The sequence below is a fragment of the Balaenoptera borealis genome (genome assembly GCF_965194805.1).
Source record: "Balaenoptera borealis genome assembly, chromosome: 3".
NCBI classification, from domain to species: domain Eukaryota; kingdom Metazoa; phylum Chordata; class Mammalia; order Artiodactyla; family Balaenopteridae; genus Balaenoptera; species Balaenoptera borealis.
The window spans coordinates 178,290,701-178,318,391 of record NC_138866.1 but is presented as its reverse complement, the minus strand read 5'-3'; the positions used below and the strand labels follow the sequence as shown (position 1 = coordinate 178,318,391).

Genomic DNA, 27,691 nt, shown 5'->3' with positions numbered 1-27,691 from the left:
ACATCATCTGCCCCCTTCCACAGTTTTTGCAGAGCACAGCAGAATCTCTTCTGCATGGTAGACATTTAAATAGTTGAAATCAAGAAAACAAATAGCTCTCCCCCTCTTTCCTCTCCTAGATTTTGCCTTCTCAGCTTTTAGCAAAGAAAGAGCTTCTTTCTTGCTCCAGAAGAAACCGAAAGAGTTGGAAGGCAGTTTTGGAATGCCTGCAGGAGATTTTCTTAATCGTTAACTGGCTGATAACACTGCAGGAAACTATCTTAAGGAAAACACACACAGTGATGAAACAGGAGGGTCCTATTACCACTTCCTTGCTTTACTGAACAGAAGATTTGCAGAGTAATTTCCAATGGAATGTCTTCCAAATGTATATAAATAGTCATGGTCAACTTGGTGAAAGTGTGTGTTTCCAAGATGAACTGATAAACGACACAAGATAAAAGAGGTCAAGGGGACAAGATGGATTGCATGGGACATTTATAGACAAAGTTTGCTCATTTTGCTGGAGAGCAAGTGAACAAGCAAAGACACCCTATGAGTCTGCCTCATTTTGGAGAGCACAGTGCAAAACTTTAATCTCAAAAAAAAAAATTATAGATAAGTGAATGAATGAACAAATGAATGGAGGATTGTTTACAGGACTAAAATATTCCATAGGTGAGGCATAGATATTCATGCAAGAAATAAAGCTGATCCTTCGTAAAAAGGAATCAGTCCAACACGCTCCACCATGTCATGCTTTGGTCATCACAATGACACAATGGGGTCCCTCCTGGAGTTGCTTTTCCTTTCACTGGTGACTCCATCCTCCAAATCAGAATTTCCCAAAGTGTGTTGCCTGGAACACTAACACCAGAAAATTTTCCACCAAGGCGGTGCCACGGTCAAATACATCTGTGAAACGTTTAACGTTATAACATCTCTCAGAGAATCACGGTGCGTCTTGACATCATGGAGGCCCTGAAAAGTCCTACTATAAAGAAACTTCTGCACTCTTTATGTATGTGTTTTCCCAACTTACTTGGTCCTGGGACCTTCTGAGTGGAGTAAAAGTAAGACCTAGTAACCCCAGCTGGAAATAATGTCCCCAAACCCAACTGGGAACCTCAAGACCTTCCCATCTCTGGTTTTCCCTCCTTCTTCTGAACCCCACCTCCTCCCTTGAAAATTCAACAGCCTTGTTGCTCATTTCCTCAGAGCCCAGAGAGCTGAGGAGAAAACATGAAGAGAGGATTTATTTCACCTAAAGTTGCTAATGGGTAATGACTTTTTAATTACCTCTCCCTGGGAGTATTTACTTTTTTTACTGAGGCCTTCTGAAAGATAATGGCTAAATTCAAAGAACAGTGCAAATGCCAAAAATCTTGCGCCTGTATGTCGCAGAAGACAAGTCACCTGTTCGTTCCATGAGCAGGGTCCCTACAGCAAAAGTGCAGGGAAATTATTCCCTCTCTCCCTGTCATCAAAGCAACTGCGGTGACAACAAAATAGCACACCCCGCTCCTTTGTGAACCGTGTGCTAAGATTCACCCCTCATCTTTACCTGGCTCACTCCTGCTCCTGATTCAGGAATCAAAATCAGCATTGATTCCTCCACCCTGACGCCTGGGCTAGGATACGAAATGGGTGATGCCCTTTCACAAACCCAGTACCTCCCCTCCCCTGGCCCTAGAGCATTTATCACTGTGTGCAAGAGCTGCTTACTTCTCTGCCTCAACCACCAGATTTTAAAGTGTGTGGAGGCAAAAATGTTATCTGTCTTATCTCCTTCTATATGCCCGGAGCCTGGTCCAGGATAGGGTCCATAGAAAATCAAAAACCTAAAGTGTAGAGAAGTTTGGTTGTTTTTAACCCTATGGAACAAAAAACCCCATTTTCAAGAAGAAATTTAAAAGGAGAAGATGAATATATGAAAATGGATAAGTTGGTGAAAGTCCAGTGGTCCCATTCAGCTGTGCAAAATATTAATTGAGCATAGCTATATACGCCATTATAGGAGAAACTGCAGGAAAACAAACGATGTATAAGATTCAATTCCTACCTTCGAGGAACCTAAAATAATGAAGTGATCCTCATACTCTTTCACTGGCCTTCAAACATGGCTGACGTGGGAGAGCGTTTCTGAGATCTGAGAATATCCTGTCTATGTGGGTTGGCCAATTCCCTCTCAATCCGCTAAGAACTCGAATGTTTATTAGATTGAAAGTTTCACCCTGGTCCCAGGGCCAACAGCTGACAATAGGGTAGTTTCCTAGTGCAAGGAGGGGTCGCCCACAGGATACCTAACCGACTCGGTGTGTTTCTGTGACTAAATACTGTGTAGGCATTAGCTCAGCAGGCCAAATGCAAGGGATGGCTCAGGGGAGAGGAAGTCAGGGGTGGAGCTGGGCGTCTCTGCTGGTGAGTGTGACAGCAGCCGCATGGGGAACATCTGGGTCCTGTCAGAGTTTCCCAGAGATCTCCTCTGTCCAAGTGCAGCGTGAGCAAATTAAGATTGATAAATTGTATGGCTCTTTCTGGCTTTAAAGATCCCAGATGCTCTGCTAAATTAATGGATGCTCTATCTCCACTCAATCTGACACCAAAACAGAGCCTTGAAAATGTACCAGACCGCCACTCCCCCAACCATCTGAGCACACCCAGGGCAGCCCTGCTTCTTCGGCCTGGGTTCCTGTGTGCAAACTTATGTATTTAGTTGGCGTGTGTGTGTGTGCATATGTATACACATGCATTTTCAGACTAGAGCTTATCTTCACCGTAGGGCACGTGTACACAGTCTTGGCGACGAACATACATCTTGAAGCAAAAAGTACTCCACTGGCCCAGAGTTCCTTAAACACCAAACTGTCCACTATAGAATAACTCCAAGGGAGATGAGATCATCTGTGTCATTGGGAAACAATCATTTTATGCAAATAGAACACAGTGCTAATTCTATTACCTAAGACTGTTCTGTTCTTACTCTCTAGCACTTAGTTCACTAACCCAGTTCTCTACATGGCTGACAGCATGTTTTGTTTCTAACAGTAGAAAAATAACAGTCAAATATACCTTGAGGAAGAGTCTTTGGGGCACTTAGCTAAACTCTTCTGTCTCTGTGAGATTCTAGAGATCAAATCCAACTGGAGAGTGGCCTCTTGGTGGCCATCCAGGTAGCCCTAAGCTTGCAACTCCAAAGGAAGTATCTCTTATAATGGTACTTCCTCTAGAATGAAACTGACTAGAAGGAAATAACCCTAACAAAGGAAAAGCGGTCTAGGAAGGCACCAAAGCCAAAAAAGAAGAAAGGTCCTGCAAATTCAGACCACTGGATTGTCTCCTTCCACCGTCTCTTTCTGATAAGGATACTAAAGGGAAGTAGATAGAATTTATCCTCTATGATGTAATCCTCAAAAATCCTAAAATATTCCTAAACATCCCTAAATTCCCTGTCAAGGGTTGGAAGAACGACTTATAACAATGATTTTGGGGCTTCCCTGTTGGCACAGTGGTTGAGAATCTGCCTGCCAATGCAGGGGACATGGATTCGATCCCTGGTCCCATGGGAAGATCTCACATGCCGTGGAGCAACTAAGCCCGTGAGCCACAACTACTGAGCCCGCATGCTGCAACTACTGAAGCCCGCACGCCTGGAGCCCATGCTCCGCAACAAGAGAAGCCACCGCAATGAGAAGCTTGAGCACCGCAACAAAGAGTAGCCCCTGCTCGCTGCAACTAGAGAAAGCCTGCGCGCAGCAACGAAGACCTAACGCAGCCAGAAATAAATTAATTAATTTAAAAAACAAAAAACAAAAAACAATGATTCTGTGTGCCCAAGTTCTTCTTAGCAAACTGTGCCTGGACACGGGCCCCAAGTCAGAGGCCTTCAGCGTGGGAACCACAATGGTTTCCTCAGCTGCTAGTTATTTGGTTTTCAAAGTTCTCCCATTTCCAAAGACCACTAATCCTATCAGCCAGCCAGCTTCCACTCATTCACTCACTCATTCGTTCATTCATCCAACAAGTACTCACGGAGCATTTACTATCCCACGTGCTGGGGTACCTCGGCGAAAAACAGCCCCATGGTTCTCAAGATGAGATGCCGGCACCAGGAGCGTCAGGATCACCTGGGAACTTGTTAGAAATGCAAATTTACCGAGGCTCTGTCTCAGACCTACTGAACTGCAAGTTCTCGGCGTGGCCCCAGAACTCTGTGTTTTAACAAGCCCTCCAGCAGACGCTGACGCACATCAAGTTGGAGAACCACTGGTGTAGACTAGACCACACTTGCTCAGAGCGTGCTTTCTCCTAGAGGAGAGCCGTAAATGACTACGTGAGATGTAATGTCAGGCAATTATCGATGCTCCTCAAAAAAAGGAAATCAAGAAAACAGGGATAGAGTGATGGGATGCTATTTCAGCTGGGCAGTCACGGAAAGAAGACCTCCCTTCCGAGCAGTGAATGGAGTGAGAGGCTGGGACAGCACTGCTGGCTCCGCGTCACAGCCCTGCCTCCCGTTCCCTTCCGAGTTTCCAGGTAGATATCAGACCACACTGGGAAGACGCTTGTCTCACCAGCCATTCCAGAATGCCTATGGGAATTTGAATCCTGAAGAAAAGCAGAAATCTAGTACCTGCTCCAAACCCCCAAGGTCTGAAATCAGCAGATCCCAAAATAGCCAAGAGCCTCAGTGATTTCACGGAGACCATTTGTGACAGACATCAGGAAGAACTTCTTGACAGCAAAGATTATGAAAATACAGAAGAGGCTGCCAAAGAAGACAGAGGAATTCTTTCCTGAAGGGAAGATTATTCTCCAACACTCATGGTTCAAGTGCAGTTTTGGTGGGAGGTAAGCCTGAAACAGACGGTACTTTGGGGTCACAGTTATTCCCAAGATCATAAACATCTGCTGTATCACTTTTTCCAATGCTTTTTATGAAAATCCTCAGACATACGGAAGAATAGGAGGACGATCATACATAGACTTATCATGTAGAATCCAAAATTTTTAACATTTTGCCATATTTGTTTTATCTATACAGATGGAGATAATAAATATTGCAAGTCATTTGAAAGTAAATTACAGATATCATGTAATTTACCCCTAAATTACCCCTAAATATATAATCATGCATCTCTTAAAAATAAAGCCATTTTCCTACATAATCACAATATACCGTCCCAAGGAAATTATTGATAATTTTCTATTATCTGATAATATCTACTTCCTATTCAAGTTTCTGCAGTTGTTCCAAAGGTGTCTTTTACTTACTTCTTTAGGGGAAGATTGCAATATGCTTGCCTTGTTTGGGTAGAGATTTGAGTTCCATTTGGTTTTAAATACACATGTAGATACTGACATTGAAATTACATCAAAATTTAATATGAATCACACCAAAGCTTAATATGGTGATGATTACAAACCCAATAGTTATGACTAATAAACAGTTCATGGAAAAATGTGAGAAAGGGAAGGAGGGACCCCAGAAAAAGAGACTGAGTAGCTTGTAAACTGAATGTTTGTGTCTCCCCAAAATTTGTATCTTGAAATCCTAACCCCTAATGTGATGTTATTAGGGAGTGGAGGCTTTGCGAGATAATTAGATATGGGAATGGAGCCCTCATGATATAATTAGTACCTTTAAAAAAAAATGAGAGTGCTTGAAATCTGAAAAAGAGGGGATATATGTATATGTATAACTGATTTACTCTGCTGTACAGCAGAAACTACCACAACATTGTAAAGCAACTAGACTCCAATAAAAATTAATTTTAAAAAACTGAGGGAGCTTGTTTCCTTTCTCTATCTTTCCCTCTCTCTGTCTCTGTCTCTCTGTCTCTCTCTCTCCCCACCCCCAGACATGTGAGGATACAGCAAGAAATCAACCGACTATAAACCAGAAATCGGGCCCTCACCAAATACCAGATCTGCCAGCACCTTGAACTTCAGCCTCCAGAACTGTGAGAAAGAAAAGTTTGCCATTTAATCCACTCAGTCTGTGATCATTTGTTACAGCAGCCCAAGCTGACTGAGACAGAGGCTGAATGTATTCATTCATCTATTCAGCCAGTAGGCTTGCCCTTGGACATGCGGTGATGTGCAAACCGCACTACCCTGTGATCTGGGGGTCAGCTGGGCCAGTACAGGAGGAGGGCAGGAGAAACGGCTGCCACGTAAGGAGGATCCCTTCCTTGGCTCAGGACTACCCATCACCTACCTGTTTCAGCTTACTGCCATCCATGAAAAATCCTTTTTTATAACTTCTAATATGGGATTTTAACTTTGCAGTGGACTCACTCATGGTCTCCAGGGGCCCTTTGTCTCGGGGAGGTAACCTGGGCTACTGGTATCAGAGTGCCAGGCAGAGGGGTGCTGGGTGACCCTAGTCAGTGGACCAGTAAGTCAAGGTGCTGGATGACCACCTTTACCCAAGGTCGTCTTGGATAGAGGCTCAAACAGAAGAGCCAGGGGAATAGGACGCCAGGTCAAGGAGTGTCTGGGCCACGGTGGATGATTCTTTGGCTACTTGAGCGTGTGTGTGGATGGGGGAAGGAAGACATCTCTCTGCATCCCTTCTTGGAGGGATTTGTCTAAAAATGGGCACACAAGAGACATAAAGCTTGACTCTCAGGGACAAAAGTCATCTGTAATACCATAATCATTGAACAGAATGCTAGAACTGTAAGAGAATATGAGGTCTGTTCATTTAACAAATATTTATGGAACATCTGTTAAAAGACTCAGGAATCTGTTAGACAGTTTAGGAGACTCAGGCAATCAATGCTGGCTGGCTCTGCCCTTCAGAAGGTTACAGAACAGCAGGAAGGAAAGTATCAGTGACTTTCTGAGGACACATAGCTATGGTGGTGGTACAGTAACACTTAAAGCATAAGTTTCTTAATTTCCCACCCAAGGCCGTCTCCACCAGCTCACAGTGGCTTTGGTGAGATTTCATTTTACATCAGTTCTTTGTTAGTGTCATTCCATGTAAGTTTCAGGTCAGAAACTTAGATTTGTTCCCTATTTTATCCCTCACCCAGTGGGGAACACACATGCTGTGTGTCTGACGCATGATAGGTGTGCACAATACATTTTTTAACTAAACGAACATGCAATTCTAAGGTCATGCAGTATATTACAATGTCTCCTCGCATGCTGTACTGAACACTTCCAATTTGTATTTAACTTGCTTTCCCTACCACCCTTTACACAGAGGTAGAAGAGATGATGATGATGATTTTAAATAGCTAAGGATATTTTGTTCTCAGATCTGGCCTTACTGTTCAGAAGCGACTTTATTCTCCTGTTAGTCTTAAGTAATGAAAACCATACAGGCAGAAGCTATTTGATCCAACTCTTTGGGGTAAAAAATCAACACTACTGCAACATTAATGCAAGTTATCGGTGTAGCTTAAATACTAATCCATTGATCCTCTTTCCGTTTTATTAAAGCAAGAAAAATCACATCATAGATTTTCTGTGACTTGACAAGAAACCAAAGCAATGTCTAGATAACATGACTAGTTCATGTACCACTTGGACAGTAGCCTAATCGCCATTTAACCCAAGCAGTATTCTCCATAGTAAACACAACTTAGAAACATAAATTCCATTGTTGCTGAAAGCCTCTTCTGGGCTTAATTTTTAACTCTGATTGAATTTTCCAAGGCAGTGAATGCTTTTTCAGTCTCCTCTCAGTTAGAAACATGCCAGTCATTTGGAATAAAGAGTTAATAGTTATTGAGACTTTGGGATTCTTCAGTCTGTGAGGTCACTTTTTATAATAAGTTTAATAACCAGGCAGATAGCTCCCATCTACGTTCTTAGTGTCTCACAGTAACGGGAGAGGCATTGTCCAAACCCCGCCATTTACTTTTTTTATTCTATTTGCAATTATTTCAAACACTCTCCGGAGAGGTTAGGGCATCTTTCTGTGGAGGTGGGATATCTACCAGCAATGACCAAAATCTTACACCTGGTGTTTCTCAGGCTCAGTTAGAAACTCCAGCTGAGCTTCTGGTCCTGGCTGGGTGTCAGCGGAGCTGACTTCCACGGTGCCATTTCATTAACTCACTCCAGGAGACAATGCGGTCCGCAAGGAGACTTTGTTCCTCCATGTCTGCTGATCAGCCGCGGTGAGAAGGGAATGATCCCTTGGCTCCAGTTTCACTGGGCCTCATCCTTCCCTCAAGCCTTTTAACACAGGTCATCACATACCCTATTTTCTGTTTAGTGTGGTGAGGAGGGTGAAAGGACCGGAAGGGGTGGGTGAGAGCTCGGACCCTCGGTGGCTGGACGGGGTCCTCTGAGCCCTGGATCTCTTTGCACGCTGCGCTCCTACCTGTCAACATCAGCCACTGGCTTTGCTGTCCCAGCGCCCACGGATCAGTTACCGCTCACAGTCACAGGCTTTTAAGAGGGAGCAAAGCTGGGGGCAGGATGTAGGCAAAGACACTATCTAAAAGGTGCACAAGAGCCTCACCTTCCATCCTTTGCCCAACAGCCCCAGGCTCACCTCGAATCTCACCTGCTACCCCCAGACCCTCTTGACCTAAGAGGCATTTTTACCCAAATTCTGAACACCAGCCCTTCTCTCTTCTGCAGAAGCTGCAAAGGCTGGGCCCTCTCTTGCCTCAAGGGTCAGGAGCCCTCATCCGGGAAGAATGACCAGCTCACCTTCTCACTCTCTAAAGCTTCCTGTGCTGGGCTTCCCTGGTGGCAGAGTGGTTAAGAAGCCGCCTGCCAATGCAGGGGACACGGGTTCGAGCCCTGGTCCAGGAAGATCCCACGTGCCACGGAGCAGCTAAGCCCATGCGCCACAACTACTGAGCCTGTGCCCTAGAGCCCGCGAGCCACAACTACTGAGCCCGCGCGCCACAACTACTGAGCCCATGCGCCTAGAGGCCACGCTACACAATGAGAGAAGCCACCGTGATGAGAAGCCCGCGCACCACAATGAAGACCCAACGCAGCCAAAAATAAATAAATAAATTTATAAAAAAATAAAAAATAAAGCTCCCTGTGCTGAGAGAGGCTGACGGCCTTGGGTTCACCTGAGAGGAAGCAGCAGGCCTGCACCCCTGGGAGCCGTGCACAGTGGGATGGGGCACCCGGCCTGGCTGGAACTGCTGGAGCTGGCAGGAAGGGAGCTTCAGAGAAGAACACTTCCTGCCCCCAAGATGCCTTTCTGTGTGTCCTACAGCAGTGCCCCAAGAGGATTATAGTCAAGTGTTTCTGAATTGTCCGGTTGGTACCTAATGCTGGAAGATTCCTCAGAAGTGATGAGTACACACCAAGGAACTAGTCTCACATTCTGGCTCCTTATCTGGGCAGGTTGCTTTGAATCACTCAGGGGCTCCTTACCTTGACAAGCATGGCCTGGCCATCTGGTCCCGGCCTCACTCTCCAGCCTGGGCTCACAGGCTTCTTGCTCTGGAAACTCTGAACTCTTTGCAGTTCCTTGTAAACTAGGCCAGGAGTCCAAAGATTTTATCTGTAAAGGTCCAATTATAAATATTTTAGGCTTTGCAGGCCCTACAGACTCTGCAACTTGCACATCTTGCATATATACCTAATGCTCTATTTCTATTTGGTTTTATAATCATCTGTTTTTATATACATTTCCCCATCAGACTCTGATTTTGCAGGCAAAGATTATTCATCTTTATATCTTTGTATCTCTAGAATCCAGCAAGTATCTGCCATATCTAGTGTTGAATGAATAATTTTTAGTGAATGAACCAAACAACAATACCAATGAAAGTCAAGCGATATCCCCTCCCAAACTGCCTCTAAAAGAAAACTGAAAGAAAGAAAGAAAGAGAGAAAGAAAGAAAGAAAGGGAGAGAAGAGAAAAGAAAAGGAAAAAAAAGAAAAACCAAGACAGACAACAGCCAAATGCCAGAACCTGGGAGTAATTTACACTAACTTTAAGTCATTCAGAACTGAATGAAGAAAAACAATCAGCTGCTCACGTGTGCTACAGATAGAGAGTCATCTAGACCTGCCAGGAGAAAAGAGCTTGAACTCATTCTATCTGCCTCTGGACTCAGAGACTCAGGGTCTGTAACATCTGGAACAATCATTTCTTACACATGTAGATTCTGCTTTGGGGGCAGTGAGCTGCCATAAATTCTCCCTTCCCCCTTTATTCCTACCTATTTTCTCCCTAACTTATAGCCTCCCAATCTTCCTGTCCATTCAGATATCAGACAGAATTCCCAGAAACAGTGGGGCAGGAAGTGGGGAGAAGACGTGGTCCTCCTACAGATCACAGTGAATGCAAGGAAGGTGCTGCAGTGCACAGTCTCCCCTGGGTTAGATTTTCAGAGGACGGGGCAGTGAGTAGAGTAGGAAATAACTTCACCTCAGCTCATCAGAATCACAGCAAGTGTGTGCCATGCTCAGTTCAAAACTGGAACAATACAGAGAAAACTACTAAAGCCCCTGTGCAAGGATGACACGTAAGTTCCTGAAGCATACTTTAAAAGTTTATGCTGTGTGAATCTTACCTCTCTCTCTCTCTCTCTCCCTATATCTATCTATCTATCTATCTATATATATATATATAAAAACTAATAAATGAATAGGTGTCTCCTCGACCCTGGAAACTGAGCTGGGAGTTATACACATTAAGCAGTCCTTTGGCGGTAAACCTCAGGATGTACCATAACCAGCATTTGAGTGGACAGAAAACATAGCCAAGAGCAATCTTCACTCTCTATAGCTATTGTTCTAGAATAGAAAATAAGGAAAAGAAGCCCAGAAAGTCAGTAGAACAAGAGAAAGGGAATTGTTTCAGAAAGAACATCTCAAAAAATAATATAGTAAATGAAGAAAATTAATCTCATAGAATGCAGAGTCAAGTTGAAAAGAGAGATAAATGACGGATGTGAAAGTGTTCCAACCTAAGAATGACAGTAGTTTTTGAGAAAGAAACCGTAATATTTGAGATAGAAGCAATAACTTAAGCACATTTCCCTGAGCTAGGGCAAAGAATCAAGCCTGTGGATCAAAAGAACGCTCCAAACAAAATCATTTAAAACAAATCCACAATTAGATATCCTTCTGGGGAAAAAAAAAGTGGATTCTGAGAATGTCTCAAGTCAATGCTTTGACAGGAACAATAACCTCTACAAATAGGTCAACCGCGTAGCTGTGGGGAGAATGCAGGAGAATCTCATAGAAGTCAACCAATGGAAGTAGAGCTGGGCTTAATGGGAAAAAATAACTATCGTTCTTTCCCCCTCTCCTTCAGCTCTCCCCCCCAGCCCCATCTCACTTTTACTCCATGACTGCTTCATCCAAATTTCTCTACAAACTGACTTCTCTGCTTATTTATTTGCTTATCCATGGCTCATAATGGCTTCCTTCAAATGAAACATCAGAACTGGAGTCTGCATTTTCTTTGAGCTTAATTGCCTACAGGTAACAAACTCGGTCTCTGCTCCCCACTTACAAATTTCTGGGTAAGATTAGTGATAGTCAAGTGAGCCAAACAACAATACCATTGACAGTCAAGCTATAACCACTCCAGCTTTGGAGAGTTGTCACCCGTGGCCCAATTAGCTGTGCCCCAAAGAACAGGGTCATATCATAATTAGAGCTGTTCCATCTGGACTAAGTTCTTTATGAAGGGGTTAAGGGATTGGAGGAAATTATTGAAATCTCTAGCCCAGTGAATTAAGAAAAAATTCTTATAAGCACCCAGGCAGGAAAAATATTTATTGAAAATGGAATAAAAACAAGTGTGGTCTTCAATGACTCTGCAGCATTCAATACCAGATGACAAAGATGCATAGTCTTTTGGGTTTTGAGTGGAGAAAAGTTATGACCCAAGAATTTTGTATGCAATCAATAGAAATATATTCTTTGCACCTGAAAAATGTTCTCAGATCTGCATGAGATTTTTTTCTTTTTAAATACCATCCATAAGACATAGTCCAGCTAACCAAAAGGAGAGGCAGGACCTACCAACTGCACTTGAGCTGTGGCACCAACCTCATGCCACATGGAAGTCATGAATGAAGCAACAGACGAGTATAGCCATGGAGCTCTGCCAGTTTGAATGGAAGTACTTTTCACTGAATGTATCACTAAGGAATGCCACCCACCTCACTACAGCCGGGACAAGATGCCACTCTAGCTACTGGAGCAGTGCACCCCAGCTACTATGCTTTAACCTCACAGGCTAAGGCCAGCTTCTGCCCAGAGGCCAAGCCCTCCTAACACCGAGGTAGAACTAGATGGGACAGGACCTCTCACTCTATCACCAGAGTCTGGTGAACACAAAGGATTCCTACACACGTGAAAAGAAGTGAGTTAGAGCCCAGAAGTGGGTTAAACTAGAGCTTCTGCTATTACCTGTACTGGTAATCCAACTTTGAGATTGAGGCACATTATTTTATACACAAAGCTATAAACAAATGCTCCCTGGTTACAGGAGACACTGGTCACATATTGACACTGGTCAATACTTCATAATTCAGGTATTGATAAGTCATAGGCTGAATGCTCAGGGTTTTACTCTAAAAATTTGTGTATTTACAGTAATAAACCATATCCAGTTGATTGATTATGAGCCTATCAAGTGGAAAGTAGGTCCTGGCAAAACTACTCGGTCAATGTCATTGACAAGGAAAGGAAATGTCTGGGTTTACTACATGAACGAGACATGCCATTCTGGTTAAATCATTAATAGATTAAAAATTAATAATAAATAAAACATTAACAAACTAAAGCCTAAGATGATAGTAGTGGTGATTTTATTTAGTACTCATCTGCATACAAGATCTGTGTGAAGGATTTTCCTTGCATTACATCCTTGTGATCTTTATAGAAACCAAGTGAGATATATTTTATTATTTCCATTTCATAGATCATTAAACAGAAGCTCACAGAGATTAAAGAATTTATCCAAAGTTGCATGACCAGGATCAAGATGAGGGCCACACCCAAATCTCTGTAATTCCAAAGCTTGCACTTTTAACCACTTTGAGCTCACCCTTTCCTGAAATTTACAGAATTACTAGGAAGGGTTCCTTCACTAGGAAGGATTCTCTTACACCAGGTCAATTAATCTGAAAACTGCAAACCAATTTTCAACTTTCAAAAAGCTAATGAAACAAAATAAAGCAAAAGTTCCAAAACATGGATAGGTGGATACACAGAGCAAATACCTCAAAATAGTAGAGAAGAGGAAAAATGTCCTTCTCATCAAAACATAGCATTCTGAAGTTTACAAAGTCAGTCTGAATTTTTTCCTTAAAAGCCAGAGAAAGGATATTCCAAGGAATGAACTAGAAGGGTTACTGTAAATTTTGCACATCTGATAAATATCCCACACTGAAACAATAAGTTTCAGAAACTTTTCTTTGAAAGGTTATGCTCAACCTAAATGTTCTTAAATTTTCCTTTGTTTTCTCACATAGTTCATGATAACTGAATCAAAGATGAATGAGTGATTTAAGTTAATGAAATTTTTATAGCATGGGAAATGCCTGTATCATGATGCCACATGAAAAAAACTAAGATACAAATTTTCTACAGTATGAACTTCAATAGATTAAAAAAATGTATAGAAAAAAACTGTAAGGGAATAAAACACCAAAAGGTGAAGAATTTGGGGGCTTGGTTGGGCAAGTTATGAGTAATATGTTTCCTTCTTATTACTTCTCTTTATTTTCCAAATTTTCTAAAATGTGCAATTTCATCATCAGAAATATAAACTTTATTTTTTTAAGAATTGTGATCTAGCCCACAACTTTGCTAGTGTCATTGGCTCAGTTGAAAGACCATGAGAGTCAGAAGAGTGGAACTTTCTAAGAAAATCAGATCCACCTCCCATGATGCCTCATACCGACAGGCATCCACCCGCATGAACCCAAGTCATGGGCAAAACACAAGGGTTGAACAATGACCTTCAAGTTTCCCTCCAATTCCACAGAAGATCACATTGCTATTAGGAATACTCCATTGAGTAACTGTTGTGGCCATGGGAATTCATGGTGCAAACTTCCAGCCACAGGAAGTGTAACTGACCCAGAGGCCCAGCTGCATGCTCTGAAATCCATCATCACGTTTGCATGAAGGTCACGTTTCCCATAGGTTGCTCCCAGCCAACAACTGAGCACAGCTGGGCACACCTGGGAGACACGGAACTCCTTTCAGACATGGAACCTGGCTTTGGCTCAAGGACTCCCCAGTGGCCTTGCTGAAACTTCCTTGAACGGCATGGCAATCTTGCACATTTCCATCCAAACTTCCTTCCTTGTCTCCTTCACTCAGGGTCAATGTTCCGTTGTGGTCTGATGGCTCTCCATCCCTTCCTGGCTCTTTCTCATTTTTTTCAGACAGGTGTTTCCCCTGTAGAAATCTTTGCACATTAACCTCATCTTGGCATCTACTGCTCAGAGAACCCAGATTAACCCAGCATATTGGTAGATCCACAAACTATACCTGTGCATAGAAAGACTGAACCGGAGGTTGCCCAGGTGGCACAGCTCCTCATAGGGCTGCACACCTGGTTTATACTTTGTCTTATTGTCATTGTCATTTTCTTCCTTTTTATTTTTTTCTGAGATTTAAAAAAATTTTTATTTTATATTAAAGTATAGTTGATTTAAAATATTATGTTAGTTTCAGGTATACAGCAAAGTGATCCATTTATACATACACATATATACATTCTTTTTCAGATTCTTTTCCCAAATAGGTTATTGCAGAATATTGAGTATAGTTCCCTGTGCTATACAGTAGGTCTTTGTTGATTACTTATTTTATGTATAGTAGTGTGTATATGTAAATCCCAAACTTCCGGTTTATCCCTCCCTCCCACTTTTTCCCTTTGGCAACCATAAATTTGTTTTCAAAGTCTGTCAGTCTGTTTCTGCTTCGTAAATAGGTTCATTTGTAATGTATCTTTCTTTTAGATTTCACATATAAGTCATATCATATGATATTTGTCTTTCTCTTTGTGACTTACTTCACTTAGTATGATAATCTCTAGGTTCATTCATGTTGCTGCAAATGGCTTTATTTCATTCTTTTTTATGGTTGAGTAATAGTCCATTGTATATATGTACCACATCTTCTTTATCCATTCCTCTGTTGATGGACATTTAGGTTACTTCCATGACCTGGCTATTGTAAATAGTGCTGCAATGAACATTGGGGTGCATGTATCTTTTCGAATTATGGTTTTCTCTGGCTATACACCCAGGAGTGGGATTGCTGGATCATATGGTAGTTCTATTTTTAGTTTTTTAAGGAACCTCCATACTGTTCTCTTTTCTTTCTTTTTAAAACAAGTGTCAATTACAGTACAAAAAGACTAGTGTTCTATTGCTTATAGACCAAAAAAATAATTTTTTTTTATTTCAATAAGCCTTTCCTGAGTTTATTTTAAACTTGTTCTTGTTTCTTCTGCCCTATCAGCCATATGCATCTCTTCAGCAACTTCTGACTCCCTATTTCAGATCAGATAATAAGGTTCATTCTTCATTTCTGTCATCTACAACATTAGAGGAATCTTCCTCTGAGATTTAAAGTATAATTAATCACTTTCATCCAGCATGACCCTCTCTGGATGGCTAAGGGACCGTTTCATGCTAAAGTCCTTTATTTTCAATATAGTGGCTTCCACCTCCCATGGTTATTTGTCAGTCTTTGTCCATCTTAACCACTCCTTTGAAAACGTCAGCAAGCCAGCATTCCCTGACTCCTGCCCACCTCTCCGAGGTCGAGGATATTGGAATCCAAAGGTCTTCCTGCTGTGCTGTTTAGAATCCCTTTTGCAAGCTAAATGAGGCACAAATTTAAATTCAGAATCTCCAAATCAACATTTCAGAAAAGACACCCTTATTCTTTGGTAATTAGGAGGAAAAATAAGCAACTCTGCAGGAAAGTACCGTCCTTTCTTTGATGAGCTCTGAGTAATTTAGGGACTCCTTGGGAGATGTTTCCTCTTCTGAGTGAGGGGCAGCAGGTCCTTGGGAGGGTCACTGCCTAGGATGCAGCCGGTGCCCCCCTTCTGTCCCCTGAGCAAGTAGTTCTGTGCCTGCGGCCTTGCATAAGGAGTGTTTCATCTTCTTGGTGATGTAAGATTTGGCTCTGGTTCATGGATTCTTGTGGCTATTGTACCAGTGCCAAAACCCTTACAGAGCAGTACTCAAAGAGATTAGGGGGGAGAGAGCCCCAAGCATGTGCACAGACAAGATCGTGCCTTTGTGACAAAAGGTACTTTGATTTTGACCCTTTCTCTCCCTTAGATGGGACAACAAAGCTGTCTCCAAACTCATGCTACACCAGAAGCCCTCACGTTGCAGCAGATGACATGGAACAGAGACACAGTCGATGCAGGACAGCCCCGCCGGTAACACAGAGAAAGAACTGGTCCAGGCTTGGAGGCGTGGGAGTGGGTCTCACACACCGGATATAACCATCTAACTCCTGGGTCCCAGGGCACTGAATCAGCTCAGGACCAAATGTCCCTATTCCCTCGTTTGACCAAAATGACCCAAAGAGAAGGCTGACTCAGCGAACCAATAAGATTTTTTTTCCTACTTCGTGTTCCTGTTTCTGTTTTATTGTCCTCGGGGAATGTAGAAAAAGCAAATATTATCTGAAGTGATTTCCTCTTCACCGAGGCCATGTGCATGAGGTTTTATGTCCCCAAATAATTTGTAGCCTTCCCCGAGGAGACCTTCCCTAACATCCTCTCTTCAGTTATTTAGTGTGACATTTCCAAAACAAACAACTGGACAACTGAAACCCAGTCTTGGATGGAGAGGCTCAGGGATGCGAGATTATTGGTCTTAGGCGGCGGGCAGGACTCCTGCCTGCGGAACAAAGGAGCCCATCTCGTCAACCTCCTGAACCCTGTTCAGTTTCTCCAGTCACCCATGAAGACTTCAGCAGCAACACCAGCTCCCCCTCTCCTCCCTGCTAAAAGGAGACCACTTTGCAACAGAGAAACTCTGATTTCTGAACATAAATCTCTGGCTAATACCTACGTTTCCTACACACCATTCAGACAAGATTTGGGATTTTCTTAGCAAACTTAGACTGCAACTTGAACACTTGCTGTTAATCAAGTTTAATCCCAGGTTACAAATATCCTAAGAAGGAAGGAATTCTATCCCCATTGGTATGGGTGCAATTCCCTTTCTTCCAAAAACATTCTTTCTAAATCTGAACTCTACAGCAAATCTCCTAAAATGGAAGAAATCAAGTGGTGAGTGTCAGAGGAGGGGAAATTCTAGAGTTTGCAGCTAAAAGCATAATGAAACAGACCAGGCTTTGGGGACTATGCAAATGTCCTGGATTTAGCAAAAGAATAATTAAGGAGAAAAAAGACACTCCTAACCAAGTCTGGGGATTTGGGATACATTCTATATTATGGATGGTGTCACAAAAGGAACTCTCTTTAAATACATTTACCTCACTCATGTATATCTCCAGAGAGTATTTCAGAAATGATTAGCTGTTTTACAGGTGAATGAAAAGCAATACCCATCCCTAAGAAATTAACGTGAAGCTGAATTCTTTAACCTGGACAATAAAATGAAATCGGATGGTCCAGTGCTGTAAGTTAGTGTGAAATTATTGTGTCAACAGCTCAAACTCTGTTTAAAAAACAGAACAAAACAAAAACCAAAAAACTTCACTGAAGGTAAATGCAAAATGGGTGAGAAAATACATCATGCAATTTTCTTGAGAAATTGGGTGGGTGACACATTAACAGTAAATTCATTTGAGGACTTTTTTGATCGTTGGGCATCTTTGTTAATGACCTGGAAGATGAAGAATGGAGAAAGTAAACAAAAATGGAAGGAAACCTGGAGAGAAACAAAATGGAATTTGAGATGTGAAGTTTTAACCCAAGAAAAATTCTACTTCCAGCAGAAAATTACTCAAAACATGTACCTCTGAAAGTGTGGGTGAGACTGGAACAGAGTAAAGAAATCTGAGGAGGCTGTTGGAAATACATGACTGAATTCATGCTGTGTAATATGGAAACCAAAACCCAGTGTTCTTTAGAGATTAATGACACTCTTCCTTCTAAGAAAAGAAGGAAGTACAATCAACTTGTACTCCCTACAAGTTGATTGATTTTCACCTCTAATTCTATAAAATAGAATAACTAAAATCCAGTGACCTGAGGAAAATAGAAGTCTGGGCTGTATTTAGTATGATGGGTATTGGGACCAAGATTCTCACTTACCTTAGGAACAATAACGCATGTGGTACCAGAATGCTGTGGTTATGTCTCAGGGTTCACAACGTTTGCGCATTTGCACGGCTAGCATGAATCCACGCATAATGACGACCTAGAGAGAAAAATTTTAAGACTCAGTGTACATGTTTTGACTGAAATGGCAGTGGAGAAAGAATGAAGTAACACCTTAAGTGGAAATCCTGACATATGAGAGGTCTTAGCACTCCTAGCAGACGGGGAATAGGATAAGGGGGACATTTCAGTGGCATTTAAAGGGAACAAAAGAACACTGCTCACGTGAGTGACTGTGTTACGAAAAAGGATTTCCAGGGGAGTAGCCTAAACCACTTTATCCTGCCCCTTAAATGCCAAAACAGACAGTCCCCTAAGGATGTTAAAAATATCTTGGAGTAACTGGGAAGAAAGGAACAAGTGCTACATTTGTGGAACTGACCACAGTCTTCATCAGTGCTGGAAAGTGCAGAATTAATCAAGCAAAGATTATTTATTGAGAATTAGTATGGTCCCAGGACTGCTGGGAACACGTTAAACACACTGGAGAAATATGTAATAAAATTATTATCATTTAAAACATTTTTTTAATTTGGAAAACCAAGATTTGAAAACAATTAGTGGGTAATAGGAGTCAGTGCAAAATTCACTGAGTTATTGGGATAGTCATGAAGCCCAAGAGACGTTCATAGGAGAGTGAGCACAGGCACATCCACGGAGGCTCCCTGGAGGACAGAAGACTGAAGGCTAAATAAGATGTGAATACGCAGCAGAGAAGAAAAAGTTCACTCCATAAAATAAAATAAAATAGAATAGAATAGAATAGAATAGAATAGAATAGAATAGAATAGAATAAAATATTAAATTAAAGTAAAATAACATATGGCAGCAAGCAAGCTTCAGGGAAAATGTTCTGGAGACAGCGAGGACCAGAGGGTCTGTGATGAAGAGCACAGACAGGTATGATACCTCCTGGGAGGGCTAGTGTGGGATCAGCTGAGGAAGAAGATTAGGCCAAGGCAGGAATATGTGCTCCTCGTAGTAAGAAAATAGGGAGCCTCTTAGTTTCTAAGCAGGGAGTGAGGCCGATTTGCTAGTAAGGCTCATGCCAAAAAGCCAAGCATGGGTAAGTAGAGTCTAGATAAAACGTGGTGGTTATGGCAACACAGAGAGGGGAAGAGAAGAGAAACATTCCAAAGAAAAAATGAGACATTTCAAAGGCACAGCCCTGAGGACTCTGTGGCTAACGATCTAAGCCAAAGCTCCAGGGAGGCAGCCCCCCGGAGTGCCTGCCGCCAAGAGTCAACTGAGGTCATCAGAGCAGGACACCCAGTGCAACTCATTTTCCCAAAATGCTCTTTGCAGGGGGTAGATGTAGAGAAAAATCTGGACTCTGTCAACCCAAAAGGCAATGTTTGAGTATCTGGAATAAAGACCAGAGCATATGTTGCAGAAAAGAAAACAACTGAAGATTAAACCCTAAGACCACATATTGAAAAGAAGATGGAATGAGGTACAACAGAGCTTGTTATATGAGCCAGAAGCCCCAAAATGTCCACACTGAGGGCCCCCCGGTCAGCAACATCACTGGTTCCTAAAAAGAAAGTAATGAGACAAATGGGTGATAGAGCCCCTTTACTAAGGGAAAAAAAAGTTACATAGGTAAGAAGGATGGCTGGTATTATCATACTCCTACCCTTCCCCAATCCAGCCCCCATAACCAAATTCGTTGGAATCTCAGGCTCTGGGATTTAGAATGGCACCCCCTCCCCAGTAGTCTCTATCTACACCACTTCTATGCTTTTCTATACAGGAGACCCTTGTAGAGTTCTAACTTTCTATCTTATGCTTCAGCTCCACTCACATATTCTGAGTAAGGATGAAGCAGCTTAATGCTCTATCTCCTCTGCCTGTAACTAATTACAGCAAATCGAGAGGGAAGGCTGGTTAGGACACCTCACTGATTTTAAGATTACCCTTTGTCTCTGCTTTCATGACTTCCTGATCATCTGTTCTAGAACATTAACCAGAAAGCAATAAATGTTATTCTAACTGCAGTCAGATGACTAATAGAGATGGAGAAGGAGAAATTACTGGAAGACAGTGGCAGTACAGATTTCCCCTAACTCTCAGTCCCTGCTTAAGGCTGTTTTGCAATGTTTCCAAGGTCTCTTGGAGTATAATTTTTCATTTAATCAAAGTTCACCAGACTGTTCTGAACACACTTCCCTAAACTCCTTATTTTTATTACTTATTTTAATAGTCAACTGTGTCAGTAAAATCTCATCTAAATGAATAAACATATAACAATTTGTTAGGGCAAACAAAACAAAACAAAAGTAATATATATGGTAATTGTAAAGGAAATGTTAGAGAAATCATCTCTGCAAATGTGTGCTTCATAGAGATTTCATAATAAAATGTCAGTGCAAACATCATTCAGTTATCCCTGGGAATTGCTCTTTTAGAATATTATCTGTGAACATTTTAACCTTAGGAAGACTTACCTCACCATGTAGCCTATCTGGGGGTCTCTTTCCCTCATGCTTGGTTGCCATGTGATCAAAGCAAACAGTTCTTCACTGAGGCTGCTCCCATCTCTCCTCACTTCCCAATCCCTAAACTACTTAAGTACAACCAGGGCAGGCTAGACCATGGAAACCAGCAGCTTTACTCTTACCATTATAGTGGGCTTACTTGACCTGGAACACTACCAGTTAAAGTGGTCATGTCAACAGCAAGTGAAAGGAAGAGCCAGACACTCCAGTAGACTAAGATTGATGCCCTGTTTGGAGGAAGCAACAGATTGGCAAACTACCTAGGAATTTAAGAGGCAGTTCCAAGAGGAAAAACAGCTCTGGGAACTTGGTAAATTTTCCAAATATCCTGGGTTGACTGGAAGCTGTGTGCCTGTACAGCAGAGACCAAAACAAGTCCAAGTCAGGCACACACCCCTGGCCAACAGATCCTGTGCACAAGCACAAAGAAGACATAAAAGAGCCTGAAGGAAATAGGAGCCCAGGTAGACTTGAAAATGACCTGAACTTTGAATTTTCTCCACAGCCGCCCTCCCTAGAGCTATCAGCAGAGAGTAGAAGCCTTAAAACCTTGTGGTATTAGAACACAACCCATGATGTGTCTTCACCTGAACAATAAGCTGAATGCAAACACAGGAGCAACTCCTCAGAAACCAGACTTAAAGACAAAGCAAGACAAAAACATTAGTGTCTGCACAGTGCAGGAGAGACAGAATTCACAGATTCAATCCGCGTTAGCTACTCAAGAAAAAACAAAAACAACTCTTAGAAGGAAATAAAGTCAGACTTGGTGGTTGCTACAATATACTATCTAAAATGTCAAGTATTCAAAAAAATGAGACATACAAAGAAACAAGAAAGTATGATCCATACTCAGGAAAATGGGGGAGTCAAAAGAAACTGTCTTAAAATGACCCCTGATGTTGTATATAGCAGGGAAAGATTCCAAAACAGTTGTTATAAATATGTTCAAAGAACTAAAGAAAAATTGTGTTTAAAAAAATTAAAGGAAAGTACAATGACAATGATTCAGTGCATAGGAAATCTCAGTAAGGATATAGAAATCATAAGTAAGAATCAAATGGAAACTGTGAAGTTGAAAAGTAGAATTACAGGCTTCCCTGGTGGCTCAGTGGTTAAGAATCTGCCTGCCAATGCAGGGGACACAGGTTCAATCTCTGATCTGGGAAGATCCCAAATGCCGCGGGGCAACTAAGCCCATGCACCACAACTACTGAGCCTGCACTCTAGAGCCCATGAGCCACAACTACTGAAGCCCATGCACCTAGAGCCCATGCTCCACAACAAGAGAAGCCACCGCAATGAGAAGCCCACGCACCACAATGAAGAGCAGCCCCTGCTCACTGCCACTAGAAGAAAGCCCACATGCAGCAACGAAGATCCAACACAGCCAAAAATAAACAAATTGAAAAAAAATTTTTTTTAATTAATTAATTAATTAATTTTTTTTAATGCTATTCTTGTCTGCTTACATTCTTTTTATTTATGTATGTATGTATGTATGTATGGCTTTGTTGGGTCTTCGTTTCTGTGCGAGGGCTTTCTCTAGTTGTGGCAAGCGGGGGCCACTCTCCATCGCGGTGCAGGGGCCACTCTTCATCGCGGTGCACGGGCCTCTCACTATCGCGGCCTCTCGTTGCCGAGCACAGGCTCCAGACGCACAGGCTCAGTAATTGTGGCTCACGGGCCGAGTTGCTCCGCGGCATGTGGGATCTTCCCAGACCAGGGCTCGAACCCGCGTCCCCTGCACTGGCATGCAGATTCTCAACGACTGCGCCACCAGGGAAGCCCAGTGAATTTTTTTTCATTTCAGTGATTCTACTTTTCATTTTTTAAAAAACAGTTATTTTATTTTATTTTTTAATTTAAAATTTTTTTTAAATTTATTTTTTAATTTAAAAAAATTTTTTTAATTTATTTTTTAATTAAAAAAAATTTTTTTTAATTTATTTTTTAATTTAAAAATTTTTTTTAAAATAAAATAACTATTTTTTAAAAAATGAAAAGTAGAATCACTGAAATGAAAAAAAATTCACTGGGCTTCCCTGGTGGCGCAGTGGTTGAGAATCTGCATGCCAGTGCAGGGGACGCGGGTTCGAGCCCTGGTCTGGGAAGATCCCACATGCCGTGGAGCAACTAGGCCTGTGAGCCACAACTACTGAGCCTGTGCGTCTGGAGCCTGTGCTCCGCAACAAGAGAGGCCGCGATAGTGAGAGGCCTGCGCACCGCGATGAAGAGTGGCCCCCGCTTGCTGCAACTAGAGAAAGCCCTCGCACAGAAACGAAAACCCAACACAGCCAAAAAAAAAAAAAAAAAGAAAAGAAAATTCACTAGAGGGTCTCAGCAGCATATTTGAGATGGCAGAAGAAATAATCAATAAACTTGAAGATTGAGCATTATAAATTACCCCATCTAAAGGACAGAGAGAAAAAAGATTGAAGAAAAATATACAGAGGCCCAGAAATTTGGGGGACAGTATCAACTGCATCAGTATATTTGTAATGGAAGTCTAAGATAGAGAAAAGAGAGAGAAAGGGGCAGAAAAAATATTTGAAGAAATAATGGCTGAAAACTTTACAAATTTGATGAAAAACATTAATCTACAGGCCCAAGAAGCTCAATAAAGCCAAGTAACATAAACTCAGAGATCCACATCTATACCGATCATCAAACTACTGGAAAAAAAAAAAAAACAGAGAAAATCTTGAAAACAGCAAGAGAAAAACAAATTCTATATAGGGGAAAACAAATATTAATGACTGATTTCTCAATATACAAATATATGTAAAGAGAAACAGGAGACCTCTGGATTCAGGAAAAGGCGTTTCATTTGCAGAGCAGCTTATGTCAATTTCCCAGTTTCCCACAGAACAATGCAAGGAGCACCAGATATTATCTGTACTTCCAATAAGATTTATATCTCAGGAGAGGAATCCACAAAATTATGAAACTCAGGGCTAATAGTGGCACATCTGTAACTCTGAGGGGTAGGGGGGAAGCCTTTAGTGTGGAATGTAAACAAGTCTTCTCTGAGGGGATAAGGAGAAGTTTGTATTACCCTTTGATTTGGGGATGGGGGAGGTGTTTGGTTTTTGTTTTAAGATTAAGATGCTTTTTTTCCCCTTCCAGTTTCATTGAGATGTAATTGACATATAGCACTGTATAAATTTAAGGCATAAAGCTAATGATTTGACATACATACATCATGAAATGATTGCCTCAATAAGTTTTGTGAACATCCACCATTTCATATAGATAAAAAATAAACGAAAAAAATTTTTTAAATTTGGGCTTCCCTTGGGCTTCCCTGGTGGCGCAGTGGTTGAGAATCTGCCTGCCAATGCAGGGGACACGGGTTCGAACCCTGGTCTGGGAGGATCCCACATGCCACGGAGCAACTGGGCCCGTGAGCCACAATTACTGAGCCTGTGCGTCTGGAGCCTGTGCTCCGCAACAGGAGAGGCCACGATAGTGAGAGGCCCGCGCACCACGATGAAGAGTGGCCCCCGCTTGCCACAACTAGAGAAAGCCCTAGCACAGAAACGAAGACCCAACATAGCAATCAATCAATCAATCAATAAAATCTTTAAAAAAAAAAAATTTTCCTTGTCATGAGAACTCTTAGGATGTACTCTCTTAACAATTTTCATATATAACATACGGCAGTGTTGATTATATTTATCATGGTGTCCATTACATCCCTAGTACTTATTTATTTTACAACTGGAAGTTTGTACCTTTTGACTACCTTCATACAATTCCCCCTTTGGAATACAAACAAAAATAATCTCCAGGGCATATGTCTCCAAATCTCTCTGGAAGCTTCTACGTTGAACTTTCAAAGCTGGTGGTCTGTAATTGTCTTTTAACTTAAGTTCCAGTGCCCTTTATTTGGAAAGCCCTGACCATGGTGAAACATAAAGATATCCATGGAGCATTATCTCTTGACAGCCAGAAGACAGTGAAATAACATATTCAAATTGTTTAAATTAAAGAACTGTCAACCAAAAATTCTGTATCTAGCAAAACTGCTATTCAAAAACATAGGTGAAATACAGAAAAGCCCAGATAACCAAAGACTGCAAGAGTTTGTTGTTAGCAATTATGGCTTGCAAGAAATATTAAAGGAAATATTTTAAGCAAAAAAAAAAGTGACACCAGATGATAAATTGAATCCACAAGAAGAAATAAATTATGCTGGAAATGGTAAATATGTGAGTAAATCTAAAAGATTCTATAAATACATTTTTCTTCATTACATCTCTTAACTTCTTTAGAATGCATAAGATTGTATAAACCAATAATTATGACACTGTGTTGTCATGCTTATAACAAATATAAATGTATTATATATGATAATAGTGGCACAAAGAAGGGGGAATGGAGTTACATTGAAGCAGTGTTTCTAAATTTTACTGGAACTCAGTCAGTATTATTCTGAAATAGATTGTGATATATTAAGATGCATATTGTAATCTCTGGAGCAACCACTAAGAAAATTAACAGAACCAAAAGCCTGTCCTTTGAAAAGATTATCCAAGTGGACAAAAACTTAGCTACATTAACTAAGAAAATGAGAGAAGACACAAATTACCAAAATCAGGAAGGAAAGAAGGGGTATCACTGTCAAACCTACAAAAATGAGAGGATTATAAGAAAATTTTACAACTTAATGCCAACAATTAGACAACTTAGATGAAATGGACAAATTCCTAGAAAGATACAAACTGACTCAAGGAGAAATGAAAAATCTGAAGCGGCCTATGACAAGTACATAATTTGAATTAGCTATTTTAAATCCTCCTACAAAGAAAAACCCAGAACCAGATGGCTCTGCTGGTAATTTCCTTCAAATATTTAAAGAAAAAACTAATGCCAATTCTTCATAAATTCTTTCAGAAAATAAAGGAGAGAAAACTGCCAGCTCATTCTATGAGGTCAGCATTACCCTGATACCAAAGCCACAAACAGATATCACAAGAAAAAAAAAAAATCCTTAATGAATATACACACTAAAATCCTTAACAAAATGTTAGCAAAGTAAACTCAGCTACATATTGGAAGAATTATACACCGTGACCAAATGAGATTTACCCCAGGAATGCAAGGTTGGTTTAACATCCAAAAATAATATAATATATTAGTAAAGGAGAAAATTCACATGATCCTCACAATAGGTACAGAAAAAGCATTAAAATGACTATAATTATAGATAAAATACTAAGTTTCGGCAAGGATGTGGAACAACTAGAACCCTCATACATTGCTGATGGGAATGTAAAATGGTCCAGCCACTTTGGAAATCAGTTTGGTAGTTTCTTAAAAAGTTAACAGTTCCCCATAGGAGCTGTTCCTACTCTTAGGAATGTAGCCAAGAAAAGTGAAAACGTGGGTCCACAGAAAGGCTTGTATGTAACTATTCACAGCAGCATTATTCATAATAGTCAGAAACTGGAGGCAATCCTTATGCCCAACAAGAGGTGAATGGATAAACAAAATGTGATACATCTATACAATGGGATTTTTTTCAGAAATAAAAAGAATGAAATGGTGATGCATGTCACCACATGGATGAAGCTCAAAGACACGATGCTAAATGACAGAAACCAGATGCAAAAGACTGCATATTTTATGACTCCATTTATACAAACTATCCATAAGAGGTAAACTTATAGCAATAGAAAGTAGACCTGTGCTTTACTGGAGGGAGGAATAGAGATGGACAGTAAATGGTCTCATGATAATTTTTTTATATGATAAAAGTGTTCTAAAAATGGATTACAATGATGGTTGCAAATACAATTAATTTATTAAAACTCAAAACATTAAATTTTTTTTAAAAAGGGAAATCAGAGGGAGAAGCAGGGGTTAGCCCAGGTTAAGACCTTGTAAGCCATGGTAAGGAATCTGGATTGAAGTGTAGTGGAGCACCATGGGGCAGTTTCAAGAAAGGGAATTCCATAATCTACTTTCCTGGGGCTTTGGTGCTTTGTTTTTTAATTTCTCATGCTACTATGTGGAGAAAGGACTATAGGGGAATCATAGTAAAACCAATGAGACCACTTCTTATAAGGACTCATTCATTCAGGCAAGAAACAATGATTGCATATTTAGATACACTACCAAATGTAAAATAGCTAGTGGGAAGCAGCTGCATAGCACAGGGAGATCAGCGGTGCTTTGTGACCACCTAGAGGGGTGGGATGGGGGGGTGGGAGGGGGACGCAAGAGGGAGGAGATATGGAGATATATGTATATGTATAACTGATTCACTTTGTTATACAGCAGAAACTAACACACCATTGTAAAGCAATTATACTCCAATAAAGATGTTAAAAAAAAATAAAAACCATTCTTCTATGCAAAAAAAAAAAAGAAAAAAAAAAGAAACAATGATGGCTTATATGAGGACGGCAGCAGTGGGAACATCCCGAATAAATTTTAAACTCAAGAGAATGGAATCACTGCCATTTAGTTCAGATAACATGAACCAGGAGACCAGAGGATGAAAAAAAAATACCAGATTTCCCCTATCTCTGGGCACACACATATAGTGAAAAAGCAAAAGTCATCTAGATCACTTTCAAAGAGAAGGCTGGATAAGTATATGACTTACTTAGAGGTTTCTAAGCGATGAACTCGGAGGAAACAAGAAAACACAATGAGTTCTAATCATGCAGCAGCCAGGCTGGTATGTGAAGTGTTATTTACATTTTAGGAACCTGTTTTCCTCCAAGCACCTTATGTTTGTTTGTCCTAAAGAAATCATCATTATCGAAAGTCCGGGGGTCTGTCGGTAGTTAAGGAATTGCATGTTTTAAGAGGACATGCACGCAGGTAGCCCTTGATGGAGTCAGTAACTGGGAAAACAGAACAGAGGCATCGCTAATGAGAGACGTCGACTTTACATTCCTGAGCTGGC

The 27,691-nt window shown here is 41.1% G+C and overlaps 1 protein-coding gene across 5 annotated transcripts in view; it reads right to left on the bottom strand.

The window, feature by feature from the left end:
- LOC309625687 (uncharacterized protein) overlaps positions 1–27,691 on the bottom strand; it is a 201,306-nt gene that overhangs the window by 120,186 nt on the left and 53,429 nt on the right. For 3 of the 5 annotated variants that reach the window (XR_014242654.1, XR_014242655.1, XM_082385750.1), the window contains exon 2: positions 9,346–9,475. Coding sequence is in view for 1 of the 5 variants with exons in the window: in XM_082385750.1 (XP_082241876.1) it covers positions 9,346–9,475 (130 nt within the window). In the remaining 4 variants the exon portion in view is untranslated. Of the gene's footprint in view, positions 1–9,345; positions 9,476–18,205; positions 22,185–27,691 lie in introns of those variants that run through there. The other 2 variants (XR_014242657.1, XR_014242656.1) reach the window with 2 other exon arrangements.